At 44.3% G+C, this 18,725-nt stretch overlaps 1 protein-coding gene across 3 annotated transcripts in view; it reads left to right on the forward strand.

The window, feature by feature from the left end:
* Window positions 1-8,805, forward strand: part of ZKSCAN1 (zinc finger with KRAB and SCAN domains 1) — a 64,688-nt gene extending 55,883 nt beyond the window's left edge. For all 3 annotated transcript variants that reach the window (XM_043561231.1, XM_043561232.1, XM_043561233.1), the window contains one exon: window positions 1,717-8,805. In XM_043561231.1, coding sequence (XP_043417166.1) covers window positions 1,717-2,609 — 893 coding nt within the window. In that variant the 3' untranslated portion in view covers window positions 2,610-8,805. The remainder of the gene's footprint in view (window positions 1-1,716) is intronic.
* The last annotated feature ends 9,920 nt before the right edge of the window (window positions 8,806-18,725 follow it).

An 18,725-nucleotide genomic window follows, 5' to 3' on the forward strand; every position in this document is an offset into this window, starting at 1 on the left:
ACCATGAGACTTCTGCCGGGGGGGTGGGGTGGGGTAGGGAGGAGGGTCACTGATGGCGACCGAAGAAGGAACCTCAGGTTTTGTCTCGAACCATAGATATAACCGGGTGATAGTTTCCTGGTTAAGCCAAGGAACTGATCTGTGTTTATGAGCTGGGTATTACCTATCCCATGATAACTTCAAAAAGCAAACAAACAAAAACAGTACAGTCTGGGAACTATCCAGATAACCAAGGACTTTGGCTTGGAATTCAAAAGAAGTGGACTGATGTCCTCAGTATTTATGGTGATTTCATCACTAAAATCAGAGGTTAGATACCGTTCAACTCTCTAATTTCTTTCGGAGGTCTGTTTGGGATAGTGCAGACCCACTTGGAAAGGGTTCTTAAAGCCCAAGTAAATAAAGAATAGGGTTGAGATATCTTGGGTCTCTCCCTAGATGATTGTAGAGATAGATAGATAGATAGATAGATAGATAGATAGATAGATAATCTCTGCATACACACATTATAGATATAGATATATATATGTAGATATAAATAATACTGCATGGTTTTTGAACAATTTTCAATCTCTATTTAAAAATAACGACATGCAGAATTTAGCAGTCTACAATAAAGGTGTATTCCAGTGTTTCACCAGTGCGCTGGTTGCTACATGAGAGTGTCAGCTTTGTGTTTGTAAAATTTGGGATTTTTACATTCTCTCTGTCATGGGCTATATACAGAATTGTTTTCAGTTTCTTTTCTGTTCTCCGTTATTCTCAGTGGTCTGTCAGTGAAGGTTCTAGTTACGTTTATTAATGCCCCAACCAGCTGCTTCCCCCTTGTCTCTGATACCTGAGCACTGTCAGCTCTGAGGTGCTCTCACTGGAGGAGATAATCTCCTGTGTCCCAAAGGCCTATGTAACCTGCCAAGTCCAGAGCTCCTTGTTTTGTCCATTAACCGTGGACTTGTAAAAAGCTCACAGAATTGGAGGAGTATTCACTTTTCCTTTATTAACTATGTATATGCCTTTCTTTGTGCTAATACCACTTACTGTTTTCTAGGAGAGACCTGTTCATTCTTGTTTCAAACTCATACTTTATTAGAAATGGAAAGTGATTTTTTTTTTATGTTTATTTATTTTTGAGAGAGAGACAGAGTGTGAGCTGGGGAGGGACAAGAGAGACAGGGAGACACAGAATCCAAAGCAGGCTCCGTCCAGGCTCTGAGCTGTCAGCACAGAGCCTGACGCTGGGCTCAAACTCACAAACCGTGAGATCATGACCTGAGCCGAAGTCGGACGCTCAACTGACTGAGCCACCCAGGCACCCCTGGAACGTGATTTTTTTAAACATATATTCCTTCAAATTAATTAGGGGGTGACCAGTCATACAACTGTGAATGATGACCTCCTGCATTCCTCATTCCTTCCTTCCTTCCCTAACTCGTCCTGCTCCCTCCGCTCTTCCCAGGTGCATGCTCCCGTGCTGTCAGCACACTGCCCCTGCTGTCCTCCTACTCTGTCTGCCCTCTCCTCCCCAAACTCTCCTCCCCAAACTCTGCTCCCTGTTATCCCCATTCTCTTCCCCTGTTTTTCTCATATTTCATCCCTGTGGATACTGTGATGCCACTTTACAGGCATGTAGAAGCTTCCTGGAGAACAGTGTCACTTGATTAATTACCCCACAGGTTGAAAAGAAAATGTTGCTATCTGTACTTTCTGTTGTGTCAGGTTGTGAAAACAGGAATGAGAATGAGGAGTCAGCCTCAAAGGCTGAAAACGCAGAAGACTCAGCATCCCGTGGGGAGACAACAGGAAGATTCCAGAAAGATTTTGCAGAGAAACGTGAACAGCAGGGCAGAATAGTAGAAAGGCAGCAAAGAAACCCTGAGGAAAAAACCGGAAGAGAAAAAAGAGATTCGGGGCCAGCTACAGTCAAGGAAAAAAAACCCACCACGGGAGAGAGAGGTCCAAGGGAGAAGGGTAAAGGATTGGGAAGAAGCTTTAGTCTGAGTTCAAACTTTAACACCCCCGAAGAGGTGCCGACGGGAACAAAGTCCCACAGATGTGATGAATGTGGAAAATGCTTCACGAGGAGTTCAAGCCTTATTCGCCATAAAATAATCCACACTGGAGAAAAGCCCTATGAATGTAGTGAGTGTGGGAAAGCCTTCAGTCTTAACTCAAACCTTGTCCTGCATCAGAGAATCCACACCGGAGAGAAGCCTCATGAATGTAACGAGTGTGGCAAAGCCTTCAGTCACAGTTCAAATCTCATTCTCCATCAGCGGATCCACTCTGGAGAGAAACCTTATGAATGTAATGAGTGTGGGAAGGCCTTCAGCCAGAGCTCAGACCTTACTAAACATCAGCGGATCCACACGGGGGAGAAACCCTATGAATGTAGTGAGTGCGGAAAAGCTTTCAACCGAAACTCATACCTTATCTTGCACCGGAGAATTCACACACGAGAAAAGCCGTACAAATGCACCAAGTGCGGCAAGGCCTTCACCCGGAGCTCGACCCTCACTCTGCACCACAGAATCCACACGAGAGAGCGAGCCCCCGAGTACAGCCCCGCCTCCCTTGATGCCTTTGGAGCCTTCCTGAAAAGCTGTGTGTAAGGCAAGGAGTTGTCCACAAGCCATTTCCCCCTTCTGTTTCCAAAATTACCTTAGAGACGTGTGCCCACGGAGGGGAAAAAAGGCAGCCTCAACAGATTATAAAAGTCACACTTAAGGATCCTTGTAGCTACATCAGCAGTGTTCTGCCTTTGCATAGTCTGTGGGCATGTAATCCCTCCACACAGCCCCTGCAGGGGAAAGCTAGTCACATGGAGAATCCTCACGATACTTCCGTACAAGACGAAAGCACACATCACGGCAAAACGTCAAGCTTTTCAGTAATGAGGATACCTTTTAAGGTGCTCTTGGCCCAAAAAACCACAGTACAAAATTGAAAGATTAAGATTGGCCCCGTGAAAACGATACTGAGGTTTAAAGCTGCTTGCTGCAAACAAACCCCACTTGGCCAGCATCTTGCTATCCCGTATTTCTCAAAAAGAGGAACAGTTGAAACAAAAACTGCATTGGGACATGCTGCTCAAACTAGTTCTAGAGATGATAAGTTATATATGTGATCACTGGTAGCCTGCCAAAGCTATAGAAATCTAGGACTGTGCTGATCAGTATCAAACCAAAGATTTCTGGCTCTTCCTGAACGAGGGTACGTGCACCAGTCTACAGTTCCAAAGGACTGCAACAAATGTAGATGGCTCTATCCTCATCACTGAGATAAATCCTACTGAAATGGCAACAATGATTCAAAACCCTTCTCTCCCTTCTCGAAATCCCTAAAGCACTATGGCACTCCTAAATGCATTTCTCCACAAGCTAGCACTTGATTGTATACTGTCTTTTAATCCACCATTGTTTCGTGTATGAAAGTTTTCGTCCTGCCCCCTGCCACACCCCAGCAAAGAGATGCTTTGATCGTCAGGGGATATATTTACATCCCCGTCAGCACTGGACACAGTGCTGAACACCTAAGACGCACTCATTATACCTGACTTCTAACAGGACTTTCTATGCTTATGATAAAGTCCTGTGTGAATCATGAGTACCTGAAGTATGGTAGCCTGGCCCAACTTTTGAAGAGGACCTTCGGAATCCGAGGCATGCTAAAGCTCTGGGGTCTGATGCTGTTTTTATCCTGAATATAAAAGAAAGGTGCTGGCCAGCTGCCTGCATAGACTCTTCCTAAACACAGATCTGTGAGTAAGTACCATGGAATGTCAGAAGTGACTTTATTGTCATCATCTTAAGAAAAATAGGAACATTTACTAAGGCCAGTTTTTAACATCTTTCTGTTCCAAAAGATCTTGGAATTCTCTTCAGTCAGCTGTTGAACGTGATCATTTAGGCACTTTCTGAGTCATTTGTAACTAAATATAGTTCAGAAGCTATAATTTGTGTTGCTTTTCAGAAAAAGGAAACCTGTAGAGTGCATCCCCCCCCCCCCCCACACACACACACTTTTCCAGAAGCTTTGCAAAAGCATTTGATATCGTTAGCTGGCAATTAACCAAACAAGTTTGTTGCTCTGAGGAGTTCACCAACAAGCTGAGACGTGGTTGGGTGTATCATAGTTGAACTGCACAGCATCTCTTCTGTTTCTCACCCCTGAAGACTGAGGGGAGGTTCTGAAACTCATCTTTTCCATCGTCTGTGCAGGAGGAAGCAATTGGCTGCCTAGAAACTAATGGCAGACGTTTTTCAGATACACATACGGGAGACTCAGGTAGCATGGGCTACATAGGCAGTCCTCAGGGACTTGGGTAGAGATGACTCTGCTCCTGAGAGTGTGCAAATGATGGTGGACAGCCCTGCATGAACTTAGAAACAGACTAAGAGCAGACCCGAAGACTCCCCTTCCTGGGGGAACCCCACATAGAGTTTGAGGTTTTCCGTCAAGAAACAAAACTATCATTGACCAGTTGTTCAGTGACCCAGCAGCTCAAGCCTGGGAGACAGCATGGCTGTATGGGGAACCAGTAAGGTGGGGACAACTGTGGCCTCAGTTTCAGACCAAACTAGAAATTCACAGCAGTAATTCTTTGGCCTCTCTTTAGAGCTGGGACGACCACAGCTCCCCTGTAGCTTCTAAACGGTCCTGTCAGTGTTGGCTGAGGAAACTTCAAGGAAGTCTGCAGGTGACCAGACTATTTCTGTCCGTCCAGTTTCAGACCAACAGAAGAGATAGTCCAGAAGAATATGCCTACATAGCTTTTTATAGTCCGTGGAGGTGGAAGAAGTGCTTTTAAGGTTTTTTTCAGAGAGGACGCCACGGTGGAGGCTTCACGGCTGGTGCTCGTCAGCAAAGACTTGCCACTGGGGAGCACCAGGAGCAGCAGGCCGCTTAACCCCAGGCACTGATCAAAGCACTGACTGTTCTGGAGAGGGAACGAACTTGGGTTGGTTCCACATTGGTCCTTTTTTGTTGTTGTTGTTGTTTTTAGCCATAACTCCATGCTGACATTAATTCAGCCATCGTTTTGGGGTTTTTTGTTTTGTTTTGTTTTTGTTTTTTTGTTTTGAAAAGGAAAGTTCAGTCCAGCCTGTGCCCTCCTATTTCTCTTCCTTGCCGACCACGGGGGAGCCACAGCGGTTGCCTCAGATCTTCAGCAGATGCACTTCTGAAAGCAGCCATTTGAAAATGCGTTTTCTGGGGGCCGGGGGGGACAGGCTATGGCTGTTCACGAAAACCTTTCACATTGGTCCATTTATCAGCTGCTCAGTGTAGAGTGTAATTGGGTCACGGTCAGAAAGGCTCACCACATCTCATTAGTGTGTCAGGACACTCAGAAGTTCTTGACTGGCCGAAGTCTATTAAGAAACAGTTTAAGTACTCCATAGTTAACCATTAGCATGCTAGTTGACCTGATGGAAGTTTTTGAAGGGGTTTTAAAGGATATACCTTAAATACACCTGCCAGGAAGATAAGTAAAATTCTTCAGATTGTGGGGGGGGGGATTTGTCTGTATTCCAGCCTGGCAGGCAAGGCTCCAGCCTGAAAAGACAGATCTCTGAGGCATCTTGATATGTAAGACACTTCGTGTTTGATCAAAGGCATACAAGTGAAACTGTGCTAAATGTGTACAGACAGCTCGCTGCATTTGATACGTGAGACCATTGACATCTTACATACATCAGAAAACTCATTCCAGGAAAGAACCTCGAGAATGCGATAAATATGGCAAAGCCTTTCATCACATCTCAGCCCTTGGCATCCAAAAGCTTACACTGTAAATAAACTTTATTAATATTGTATGTGAGGAAAACTTTCACGTATACCACTCGTTGCTTTGGACAGAAAATGAATTCCGTCAGTATGTTCCAATCATGTAATGAATTTCAGAAACACTGCAGAGGAAGCTTGATCCACTCCAGAGGATCCACAGAAGAAAAAAAATGTGGGGAAATGCTAAAAAGAAGGCAAAAATTGTTAAAAAATTGTTCATGTTGGGTACTTCTATATATTTTGTATGACCCACAATGTCAATGTCTGTGTTTTGTACCTTCAACCCCAGTTGTGATTCTGTGTATTCCCTATAAACAGATAATGTATTTTATTTTAATCTATTTGACAGAACACATCACTCCAAAAGAGCAAAACTTCTGGAGTGAGTAGTGAAGGAGTTGATGTGGGTATAGACAAAAAGTCGGTTTACAGAACAGAGGAGGGGGAAGAGGAGAGAAAACCTTTAGAGTTTGGTGCTCACCAAATCAGAAGAGATTAGTAGATTCCTTAGGAGAGACAGGTCAATAGGCCTCTAAAATAGAACAGTTCCTATAAACATCTGCAGCTTCCTGCGCATTTTCTCTTCAAAGCCAGGAAGTGGACCTCTTAGCTGCCAGCTCACCATTTCAGGCAAAGAAAATGGGTTCTCTGAGCTTGCGAGGTGGGGGAAGAGGGGCTTCTCCAGGAATCAAGAGTAGGGAGTGCACTGGAAAGGCCCATTGGGACCCATTAACCTGACCAGGTCATATAAACTATGGCCCTGCTTCCCCCACTAACTCTGTTCTTTATGCTTAGGCAATTTGGGTTAGCAGAACGCCAGGATGGGCCCTTTCCTGGAAAACCGGCATCCAGTTCCTGGCATGGCAGGAAGTTTTTCTGATAAGGCTTGAGAAGCGTTTTGCAGTATTTGCTTTGGCTGTGCTCCTGTGTAGCTTCCCTGCTCCCACTTACTTCCCGTGATTATTAGAAGGCTTGTGAAGATTCATAGCTGTGAAGGAATTTTTTTCTTCCTTTTTATCCTAGAGTTGATCACCTTTTATTCCAGGGTCTGGTCACCCTGATGTCCTCATCTGAAGCTAGCTAACCAGGTTCATCCTACCATCCTCATGGAAGATTCGTTATGTGAATTGGAGTAACAGTATTAAAATGTAGTCAAACGGTGACAGCAATACTTGCCAGAGGAGCCATATTTTTGTGTGTCCAACTCTGAGCAACTTCTCAGAAATATTTATGAGGGGGCTGGGTTCCCCATCTGGGAAACCAAATGAAGGTCTGCAGGTTGTGAAATGAAATGTAGAGTCAGAAGAAGAAACTAAGTGGTATAAATAGATCTTTTCATAGAAGTTAGAGTAGATTTTTATTTCAACTACTACTGGAGAGTTTAATAAAAAGCATTATTTGCAGAGTTTTCCTAACCTAGGTTTAGATTTTGTTTTTAGAATGGACACACTACTGTACATTTAAAAGCAGTTACTTATTTTGCTATTCAAATTAATTTTTTATTATATCTGAAGATGAAATTATCTGTTTTACTTTTCAAAGCTTTGTAAAACAAACTTGAAGTTATAGGGAGGCTAAGCCATCTCCAATTCTGCAGGTCAAATAAAAGTTGGAGAAATAACTTTGGACATATCATACAACAGAATGTGTCAATGTGAGAACTTAGTTTCATATTGTTCTGTTTGACGGTGGATGGCACAAACCTCATGTTTTCCTCTTATCCTGAAACAGTGGAAGATAAGGAGAGGCATGAGGTTTGGCTTCTAAACACTGTTATTTTAACAGCTTTTTTTTTTTTTTTTAATGTTTTGAGATTTCTCCCCTCCGTTTACTTAAAGAATTATGGCCCACTTAGAATTACATGGTAATTAGCAAAGCTAATTGGTCTTCAAGTTCAACTTTCTCCCTTCAGCAAGCACTCATGAAGCAGTGAGGCCGAGTGAGTGTCTTAAGACATAAAAAAAATGAGACCTGCAAGTGATTGAAAGGTGGTAATAAAACTCAGATTTCATTCCAGTTTCAGATTTGGGTTTTAAGTTTCTTGAGTCCAGGGAAGGGACTAGGCAAGCGCAGTCGCCCCGACTCAGGTGTGTGTGTTACTGCTTGCTCGCCTTCCTCCTCACCTCAACCACTGACCAGTGTAAGTAAGGTTTCTTTCTGCCCTAGCAAGGACAAAGCATGTTAGGCTCAGACCAGCTTCTGCCAGTAGCAGGGGTTACATGAAAACGAATAATTGCGGGGAGGGGGGGGGGGGGAGATGGTGGATGGTGATTGTGCAGAAAAATCTTGTTCTAAAACAATACGAGTGTGAGGGTAAGGGTGGGGAGGGTTACAAGCAAAATCAGCGATTATTTTAAAATGAACATATTGTATTTTTATTAACTTGTAGTTAAATATAGGTTATTACAACCAGGTCAACATGATAAGCCTAAATCTATATAGAGAGCTAACTCAGGCATTGTCTTGTTTATCTGTAGACTGGATAAGACAAACCTTTCCTGTTCTGTCAGTCCCTAGTTTCTTAGTTTAGAATAAGTTAGATCGAAAGAAGAAAATGTGTCTTTGTAATACCCGCAGAATTAAGTTCTTGCTGTTGAAACCTGGCTTCTCATTTCACTAGTCTTAGGAGAGTCCAGACGCTTGGTAGATGTTCAAGAAGTGATTTTTAAATTGCATTTGTTCCTTTAAAATCCTCATTAACCTTTCTAGGAAGGCTTCTTTGAATAAATAATGGGATCTTAGAGGAAAAGTGGTTTGTTTTTTTAAAAGCTAGGGAACTCCTCTATTGAAAATCATTTGAAAACTTGATTGAGGACTAAAGTTTCCATTATGAGAAATGGCAACAAAATGACACTTACATGCATTTATAGTCAATGGTCCATTGTAGGCGGCCGGTGGTGTCTGATGAATGTTAGAGCAGTGAGGTTGGGGAAGGAGATTGTGGGGAATTGTAATAAATATCTCTATGTTGTTTCTCTTCTGGGTCATGGTAAAACAATAAATTCTCACCTCTAGGTGGCAGTGTTGGTGGCGTTTGCTTTTTGTCCTCCTTCGTTGCATAAATACACATTTTGGGTGAAGGAAAAAGTATAATTTCAAAGTTAAAAACAACTGCACCCCTGCAGACCATCTTCGCAGCCATGAACATGCTGTAAGTAACATCACAGGAGCACGTTCCAGGCGGCCTTTCGAAGGCAACCAATGAAAACCTGTGGTGTGAAATAGCTCTTCCCGATACTCCAAAACACGATTTTCTCAGAAGACGGAACTATTAAAACAACCTTTGACCAATTTATGACACTCAAAAAAAAACTGAACATCCTAACGGTTGGTGCAGCAGGTGATCTGTTCAGATCTTCACACTGTGACTTCTCCCCTGATAACCTGGTTCTGTTACTGTGCAATGTAGTGAAACAGACTCCATTTGATTTTTTTTCTTACTTTGTCTCATTTAAATGCTTTATACACCCTATTTGGAAACCAGAATCGAGGCGTGAAACATTCTATCTGCTTCCGTTTCAGGGTTCTTAAAGACTACTAACTCCTGCCCTGCCTGCTCTAGTGGAACATGCAAACTCTTTTTAAAGTAAATAAAAGAAGGAAAAGGTGGCACATGTGAAAAAAAAAAAAAAGTTTTTTATGCATTGATCTTCACAATAAAATCCCCCCATTCAGGGGAATTTTGCCCTGTTCAAGGGTCTTAGCACCCCGCTCCCCCCACTGCCCAGAGAGCAGAACCTGAGCTGAGGGCTTATGTGATGATTTATTTGGGGAAGTGATTCCAAAGAACTGAAGTGAGGGACGGGGTAGGCCGAAATGGGAAGAAATCCAATCCGTTATTGAACTTGGTCACTGCCGTGGAGGATGAACCCTGTGGCAAATTCTGGCCCTGAGCTAATAAAATCGGCCTTGGGTAAGCAGAGGACGGGAACCTTACCGCACCCCCCCACCCCCAGGGCAAACTGGAGCTCCAAGAGCCAAGGGTCAGGGTTTCTTCCGGAAGCTTCTCAACTTTTTACTCTGCAGTCCAGTTCAAACCCTGGTGGCTGCCTTGCCTTCCTCTCTTCACAGCTGCAGGAGGGAAAGGTGGGTGAGGCCACCTTCCTTCCACCCTTACCTTGGTGGACAACCCTATTCGTTGCCAGAGTCTTGGGTTCCCAGTGCAGGTGTCTTCTGCTCTCCAGTCCCCTGTGCTAGTCACAGCTTCACTTCACCCTTTCTCAGCAGATGTCCCTCAGTATTCTTTCCCAAGGGCCCAAGTCCACCAGGACATGCCTCACTGCCTGGTCCTTCCTGCCCCCTGGAGCCCCTGGCCTTGCTCTCTGGTGCTTCCATGCCCCTCACCCGTCAACACCTGTTCTATGTTTAAATAAACACACCTATAGTTATAAGGAGCAAAAGCAAATTCTGAAAATCTTTGGGCTTTGTCCTTTCCTTTTGGGCTACCAAATTCCTCTCTCAAGTGGACCATGACCACTCTTCTCATCTCTTAGGTGCTGATCTCCCTCCTGTACCTCAGCTCTTTCCCAGCCGTTTAAATGGAAGATCACAGGTGTTCTTGACAGAGCATTTTCCCTTGTCTTCATTCTCCCTTATCTAGAGCACTTGGCCATTTCCTTGAAACTCCGTCAGTGGCTTGTATTATGCTATCCTTTGGCGGCTCTCTCTTCACTCATGAATAATAAACATCAATTTTTTCTAATCCACACATCAATTTTCCAAAAAAAAAAAAAAAACAGTTGACTCAAAAGTGCAGAAACAGGCCTAGAAAATGAAGTGACTTACCCAGTAAATGGGAGAGCAGGATTTTATTTCTAAATTTTTATTTTGAGAGACAGCATGAGCAGGGGAGGGAGAGAGAGAATCCCAAGCAAGCTCTGCACTGTCAATGCAGAGCCCGACTTGGGGCTCAATCTCATGAACAGCAAGATCATGACCTGGGCTGCAATCAAGAGCCCTAAGCTTAACTGACTGAGCCACCCAGGTGCCCCCACTTTATTATTTTTTTTTAATTTATTTACTTCCTTTTTTTTTTAATTTTTATTTATTTTTGAGAGAGAGCGTGTGAGCAGGGGAGGAGCAGAGAGAGGGAAACAGAATTCAAAGCAGGCTTTGAGCTGTCAGCACAGAACCTGATGCAGGGCTCGAACTCACGAACTGTGAGATCATGACCTGAGTTGAAGTTGGACACTCAAGTGACTGAGCCACCCAGGCGCCCCTATTTACTTCCTTATTTTTAAGTAACCTCTCCACCCAACATGGGGCTTGCACTCAACTCCGAGTCGCATGCTCTTCTGATTGAGCCAGCCAGGTGTCCCCAGAACTAGATTTCAAAACCAGGTGTGTGACTCTAGCAACCGTTCTGTTATGAGCTCAATTCTCCCTCCTTCATAAATCACTTACATGATCCCACAACTATGTTTATGGAACAGCCTCGCACAATGGTTAAACGTACACAGGCCTTGGAGGGAGCCAGTTTGCCTAGGATCAAAGCCTTCATCCACCACTTACTTGCTGTGTCTTAGTTACCTCATGTGCAAAATGGGCAGAGAGTTCCTATAAGCATTAAATGAGCCATTACATGTAAGTCATGTGCAACAGTGCCTGACATAAGTGTTCCAAAAATACGTCACCTGTTATTTCCTCCATGGGCCTCTCGATCTCTCCTGAATATTTATTTAGCCCTCACAAAAGTCACTTTTTTTTAAGTGAAACATCCTGGCATGTCCTCCATTCCATGAGTCCCTAAAACACATAACCCTGAAATCAGCTCCTTGTGAAACTGGGGACCCTGGCTCTGGGCCCATTTCAGTCCCAAATGTTATGTGCAAAAATTTCACAAGGCCTCTGTGATTAAAGTTGCCTCACTCCTTCAGCTGATGCAAGTCCCTTTGCAATCCCAAATCCTCCAATGAACCAGAATTTCCCCTGGAGGAGTGAAAATTGCTGCCCAGGCTTAAAGGAGCCCTTCCTTGCTTGTCCCAAACTACCCATGTCCCTTTGCCAGTGGACTTACTGCCTCCAAGTCTTCAGCGTGGCCTCTACTCCAGATGCTTGAACACAGGAGGTGGTAGTCTGACTCTACCCTACCTGGGTTAAGTTTGTCGCGTGCCCTACATTTAGTTCTGGATTGCACATATTATTCAACGTTTATTTATTTTTGGGACAGAGAGAGACAGAGCATGAACGGGGGAGGGGCAGAGAGAAAGGGAAACACAGAATCGGAAACAGGCTCCAGGCTCTGAGCCATCAGCCCAGAGCCTGACGCGGGGCTCGAACTCACGGACCGCGAGATCGTGACCTGGCTGAAGTCGGACGCTTAACCGACTGCGCCACCCAGGCGCCCCTGGATTGCACATTTTATTATTTTTTTTTAAATTTTTTTTTCAACGTTTATTTTATTTTTGGGATAGAGAGAGACAGAGCATGAACGGGGGAGGGGCAGAGAGAGAGAGGGAGACACAGAATCGGAAACAGGCTCCAGGCTCTGAGCCATCAGCCCAGAGCCCGATGCGGGGCTCGAACTCACGGACCGCGAGATCGTGACCTGGCTGAAGTCGGACGCTTAACCGACTGCGCCACCCAGGCGCCCCTGGATTGCACATTTTAAAAGAGAAACAGTCCAAGTGCTGGATAATAAAAGCAACACCACCTCGTGTGTACAATAAAGGGTTTTTGTGTTTTTTTTTTCTTGGTGAAGAGAAAACTCATGGGGAACTTGGTCTCTTCCCTCAAATACCTAAAGGCCTGTCATGATAAAAGAGGGATTTAATTTGTTCTGCGTGACTCTCAAGGCATAGAACCCAAAAGCCTTTGCGACAAACACTGACAGGCCATGTGCTAGGAATAAGAAAAGGAAAGAGCGACAGCAGTGAGTAAGGCAGATGAGTGAAGGGGCTGTGCCTGGCTGCTCCCAGGACAAATGAGAAAAAGGCACCCCTTCCTCAAGACACTTAGTTGACTGCCTTCTGCCTTGTGGGGTACAAGTTGCATAACTGGAATAGCCCTTGTGGAAGCCACTGGGAGAAGAAAGAACCTTGTTGCAGGGCCAGCCAGAGCTGTAAGAATTCAGGCACTCAGGTATGGCTGGGGGACTCTCAGAGGCAGGGGGCAGGCAGAAAGGGATTTTGCATTGGGGAAGGCTGGGCCAGATGCCCTTTGTGATCTCCTTCTATTCTGACATGATGCACATTTTTTTCTGGGTTCTTCCAGAAACTAGGGGAACAACTTGCAACCTACTCTTGTAAAAGTCTTGGCAGGAAACTTCACCTTCTCTTATTAGGGAGAAGGCAGGTGGCTCCTTCCAGAGAGGGCAGAGTTGAAAAAAGTGCCTGTGATGGGTAGAACCACATCTGTCCCTGGGGAAGGGGGCATGGAGGCTAACATTAAACCAGAGAGGGGATCAGAAATAATATTGTAGCCAAGAACACTTAGTGATAGAGAACAAACTATAGGTTGATGGAGGAGGTGGGTGGGAGATGGGCTGGATGGGTGATGGGTACTAAGGAGGCCACTTGTTATGATGATCACTGGGTGTTGTATGTAAGTGAATTCAGAATCACTGAATTCTACTCCTGGCACCAATATAGCACTGTCTGTTAACTAACTAAAATTTTAAAAATAAATAAAATGATCAGGTTAAAAAAAATAATACTGTTACCAAATAAACATTTTACTTTTTAAAATATTTTCTTAAAGTTTATTTTTTTTGAGAGAGAACAAGAGCTCCAATGAGCATCAGGGAGAGGCAGAAAGAGGAGAGAGAGAATCCCAAGCAGGCTCTGTGCTGTCACCACAAAACCCAGCACAGGACTTGATCTCATGAACCATGAGATCTTGACCTGAGCCGAATCAAGAGTCAGATGCTAAACCTACTGAGCCACCCAGGCACCGCCCAAATAAACATTTTAAATGAATAAAAAAATATATTGTAGCCAAAAGTGATGAAGACTAGAAGTCTCACTGTTGGTATAGTCAGTTACAAAGCCAGTGCACTTTTTTGTGTGATCCAAACACTTGAAGTTGTCAGAGAAGGCGGGGCACCTGGCTGGCTCAGTCAGTAGAGTGTAGGACTCTTGATCTCAGGGTTGTGAGTTTGAGCCCCACACTGGGTGTAGAGACTACTTAAAGTTGCCAGAGAAGGTACTATTATGCCCATTTTCCTGATAATCAAATTGCAGATCTAAATCTCCCAAGGCTCATTGGCAACGGGGCTCCAGCTTCAAGCTGTGAGGTTGTCTAACTACATCACTCTGCTTTTATTCTCTTTTCCTTTCATTTTGTTTTTTCTTTCTTTTTTAAAATATACATATTTAAAGTTATCTCTACACCCAATGTGGAGCTCAAACTCAGGACCCCAAGATCAAGTCACAAGCTCTACTGACTGAGCTACCCAGGCGCCCATCCTTCCATTTTCTTTAGCTGAATGAATGTTTTTGCAGCTCCCCAACATGCTGTACGTGTGGACCCCTTCCAGGAAGGAAAAAAAGAAGTTTTCACAGTTGGAATGGGACAGAAGTTCGCCGAGCCCTGTTTTAGGAGAAATCAAGATTTGATCACCCTCTACTGGCTAAGCATAGTGATGGCAGCAAAAAGAAGCCGTGGTGAGAATGAGCAAGGAAGATCCAGAGAGTCACCATTTTAGGGACAAACTTGACCACCATGCTGCTGGTAGGGAAGGGAGGAAGCTAGAGCCTACAGTAACCAGTGGTAGCTTTTCCCCTTCTGGATTTCTGCTACAAGGAGAGGGAATGCTTTTTCTTTTTCAGGCCAAATAATCTTTCAAGCAAAAAAGAACTGGATAATGTAGAGAAAATGGGAGAGTATGGAGGTCATTTAGGAACCATGGACCTTCAGAGGGCCCTCGGCCAGTTCAGACATTTTACATTCCAAGATTCAGAAGCAACTTTCAGATCATGGAACTGTTGTAAGTGATCGCTGGGACATGATAGATTTTAAATATTTTGAAGGGCTGGCAAGAAGAACAACTACATTTTGTGAGATAAAAGGACCAATCAAAACCAGGGTTGAAATTGTAGGAAAACAGATTTTTGCTTTAATGTAAAGAAATTTCAGCAATTAGAACGTCCCAAAAGGAGGGAACTGTTCTCTAAATGAGTAAGCTCCCTGCCATGTAAAGGGTTAGAAGCAGAGGGCTGTTCACAGAAAGAGTGTTTGCACGTTAACAAGAGGCTAGTCTGTGGTTGCCTACGATGCCTTATTCAGGCACCGTTTATTGGTCTCATCTCTATTTTCATTGACCACATCTGCAATTATTTGCTTACATATCTGCCAAGAACTGTATTTTTCATTTTTTCCTTGTGCTTTAATACAATGGCTGACACATTCTTGGTATTTGTCAAATGAATTCACTGGAAAAGTATGAGGTTCTTGGAAATCAAAACTGTTCTGAAGAGGAAATGCAGGTGACACACCACAGTGAGCCACCAGTCAAGTTGGCTAACTTTTCCTTTGCTCTCTTGTGGTTGTGCTATAGTTATTTTAATGGAAGAAAATAATGACTCACCCTAAGTTAATTTGCTTTAATAAAGTATGATTTGCATGGATAGCCTGTTGATCTTCCTAATGCTTTTTAAAAAAATTTTTTTTTAAGTTTATTTAGTTTGAGAGAGATAGAGTACGTGTGTGTCAGAGAGGGACATAAAGAAGGAAAGAGAGAGAATCCCAAGCAGGCTTAAGTCAGTCCAAAGCCCAACTCGGGCTTACTCTCATGAACCATGAGATCATGACCTGAGCCAAGATCAAGAGTCAGACACTTAACCTACTGAGCCACCCAGGCAGCTCTATCATCCTAATGCTGTTTTTTAAAACCTGTTGAGATAGAGGCACCTGGGTGGCTCAGTTGGTTGAGCATCCGACTTCTGCTTGGGTCATGATCTCATCGTTCATGAGTTCGAGCCCTGCATTGGGCGCACCTCTGTCAGCCCAGAGCCTGCTTTGGATCTCTCTCTCTGCCACTCCCCCACTCACCCTCTCTCTCAAAAAGGAGAGAGAGAGATTAATAATAAACATTAAAAAAAAACTTTTGAGATATAGTAAGGACACAGGATTGAATTAGAGAATCTGTATTCTACTCTCAGCTCCACTACCAACTAGCTCACTAGTGTGGCTTGGATATGATTTCTCCAGGCATTGGTGTTTTGTTTTATTTTTGGTGTGTGTGTGTGTGTGTTTTTAAACATTTATAGAGGGAGATAAAGAATCCAAAGCAGGCTCCAGGCTCCAAGCTGTCAGTGCAGAGCCTGATGCGGGGCTCAAAGTCATAAACTGTGAGATCATGACCTGAGCCAAAGTCAGACACTTAGCTGACTGAGTCACAAGAGCATAACCAGATTATCCTTAAGGTCTATTTTGGCATTAATATTTTCCAACTCTGGGCCCCTTTGCTTTAGACAGAGCAACAGGCTTGGAATTGGAAGGATTTCCTTCAGGCCCCAACATCACAGCTCACTGGTTGCATGGCTAGGCAAAGATCCTTTTGACTAAGAGACTGGATTGAGCACGACCAAGACATCAACATGCATGTGGCTCATGGAATTGCGCAGGTTTCCTGGTTTTCCTCTAGTGATTCTGTTCCCTTCAACCATCTCTTATTCCTCCAGTCTAATTCAGAGGCAGTAGAGTGTTTAAAAGCACAGGCTTTGGAGAAAAGAGCCAAGTGTGAATCTTGACTTTCCAGCAGATCACTTGTATGACACTGGTCAAGGTACTTACTTTTCTGAGCCCCAGTTTCCTGATCTGTAAAACAGAGATTTCAATATTTCACAGGGATAAGTATTCTCAGGTCTATAATATTTCATAGGATTGATATAATGAAGATAAATGTGTATAGTAGATTGTTCCCCAAAATAGTCACATTATATCCAATCCCACATACTCTTTCACAATGAAATAGAGAAATTTCTTTCACCAAGGAATAAAGTCTGTCTTCTTCCCCTTGAATCTGGCCCAGTGGCCTGTTTAATTTTTTTAAATGACTTATTTATTTTTGAGAGAGAGAGAGAGAGAAAACAGAGGAGGGGCAGAGAGAGAGGGAGACACAAAATCTGAAGCAGGCTCCAAGCTCTGAGCTGTCATCACAGAGACTGATGTGGGGCTTGAACTCACAAACTGCAAGATTATGGCCTGAGCCAAAGTCAGACACAACCGACTGAGCCACCCAGGTGCCCCTGCACACAGTGGCCTGTTTAAACAATCTAATATGGTAGAAATGATGCTGTGTAACTTCCAAGGCTGGGCTCTAAACACCTGCAAGTTCCGCCCTGACTTCTTAAAATGCTCCTCTTGGGGAAGCCAGCAGTCATGTCATGAGGAAGCCCGAGCAGCCATGCGGAGACACTCACATGGAGGAGCACGGAACCCCCAGGCCAACATCCCAGCTGAGCTTCCAGTCTGTGGGCCAGCCCCAACCACCAGCCATCCCAGTCCCTTAGGACACCACAGGAAGCAGAAGAACCCAGCCAATTCACAGATTTGTGAGATCAAATGAGAAATGATAACTGTTGTGTTAAGTCACTAAGTTTTGAAGTAGTTTTTAATGCAGCAATAAAGAAGTGAAACCAAGTGCTTAACAGTACCTTGCCCATAGTAAGTACTCTAAGGAGGTGTATGGAGGGGATGGTAATGGTAAATGTTGTGAAAGGGTTTGACATTAAGGGAAAAACTAACAGGAGTATGGAGCAAGCTGTATGAAGATATTAAAGGTGTTCTCCACATTCCTAGGGGCTCCCCCACCTCTTCAAAACAGCACAAGATGATACAGGAAGTGGCCATCTTTACATTGAACTTTTCTATCATTTCCATTCATTGATCTTAGTTCTGAATTCCGGGGTCCCCTAAGACAAATTTCTTTCGGAAATGACAACTCTTTGTATTTGAAAACTACGACTACTTTGTCCCTCATTCTCCCCTCCTCTTCTCCTACCTAAAGTAAAGGAAGGAAAAATTCTTCAGATTCTCTCTGGTCAAATTAGGTATGGTCTTCAGACCTCACACCCTCCGATTTGTTCATTTCTGGATGACCATTGGCTTTTGGTGCCTGTAACAGGTAGTGTCGAGAACCCACCCATCTTAGATGTCTGACCAATGCATGTGGGAAGGAATAAATGAAACAAGACTGACCATGGGATAACTGTTGACACTGGCCAGTTGGTACATGAAGGCCCACTGTCATCCTCTCTACTTTTATCTTTGAAAATTAAAACTTTTTAATGATCCTAGAAAAATAGGGGGAAACGCTGTCATGTTTCTGTGAAGTTATGGTGCATTTAACCAGGGATTTCGTGTTCAGGGATGTTGCTGTCCTTCAGTATGTGTACCTTTTGAGGAATCGGGCAAAAGCAAAATCAATGGGGGCTGGGAAGGGGGTGCCGAAAGAAACATTGAGAATCAAGCCTGAAATCTGCAGGAGCAGCGGGAGAAAAAGGTAGGCAGAAACTTCTTTAAACAGTCCTGCAGCATCAGGAGCACTTAGAGGGCAACCTCCGAGATTTCTGCCCAGGAAACTTAGAATCCGCAAAAGCCCCAAAGGCACGGCGACTTGGATTGATGCCACCGTGACCCAGGTCCGAGATTGATCACTGAATCTCTGACTTCGTGGGCCAAGCGTGCGGCTCTGTGTCCATAAACGTGGGCCGCGTTCTCACGAGACGACGGGCTCAGGTCTCGGGCGAACGGGTTTTGAAGTCCACGAAGGGACCGAGGTCGCTGCGCCGAGCCCGCGCCTCTCCCTGGACCGGGACTACGGAGATTGGGTGCGAGAACCCGCGAAGCCTTCACCTGGCAGGCACTTCCTTGGTTTAAAAGGTGGGGGGGGGGGGTAGTGGCGGCTGGGGAACGAGGTTCCTGCTAGTTCACGTAGTGGAGCGACCTCGCCCCTCCCCAAGACGCCAAAACCCCGACTAACCAAGACACAGAGAGGC

Source organism: Prionailurus bengalensis, chromosome E3 (genome assembly GCF_016509475.1).
Source record: "Prionailurus bengalensis isolate Pbe53 chromosome E3, Fcat_Pben_1.1_paternal_pri, whole genome shotgun sequence".
Lineage (NCBI taxonomy): Eukaryota > Metazoa > Chordata > Mammalia > Carnivora > Felidae > Prionailurus > Prionailurus bengalensis.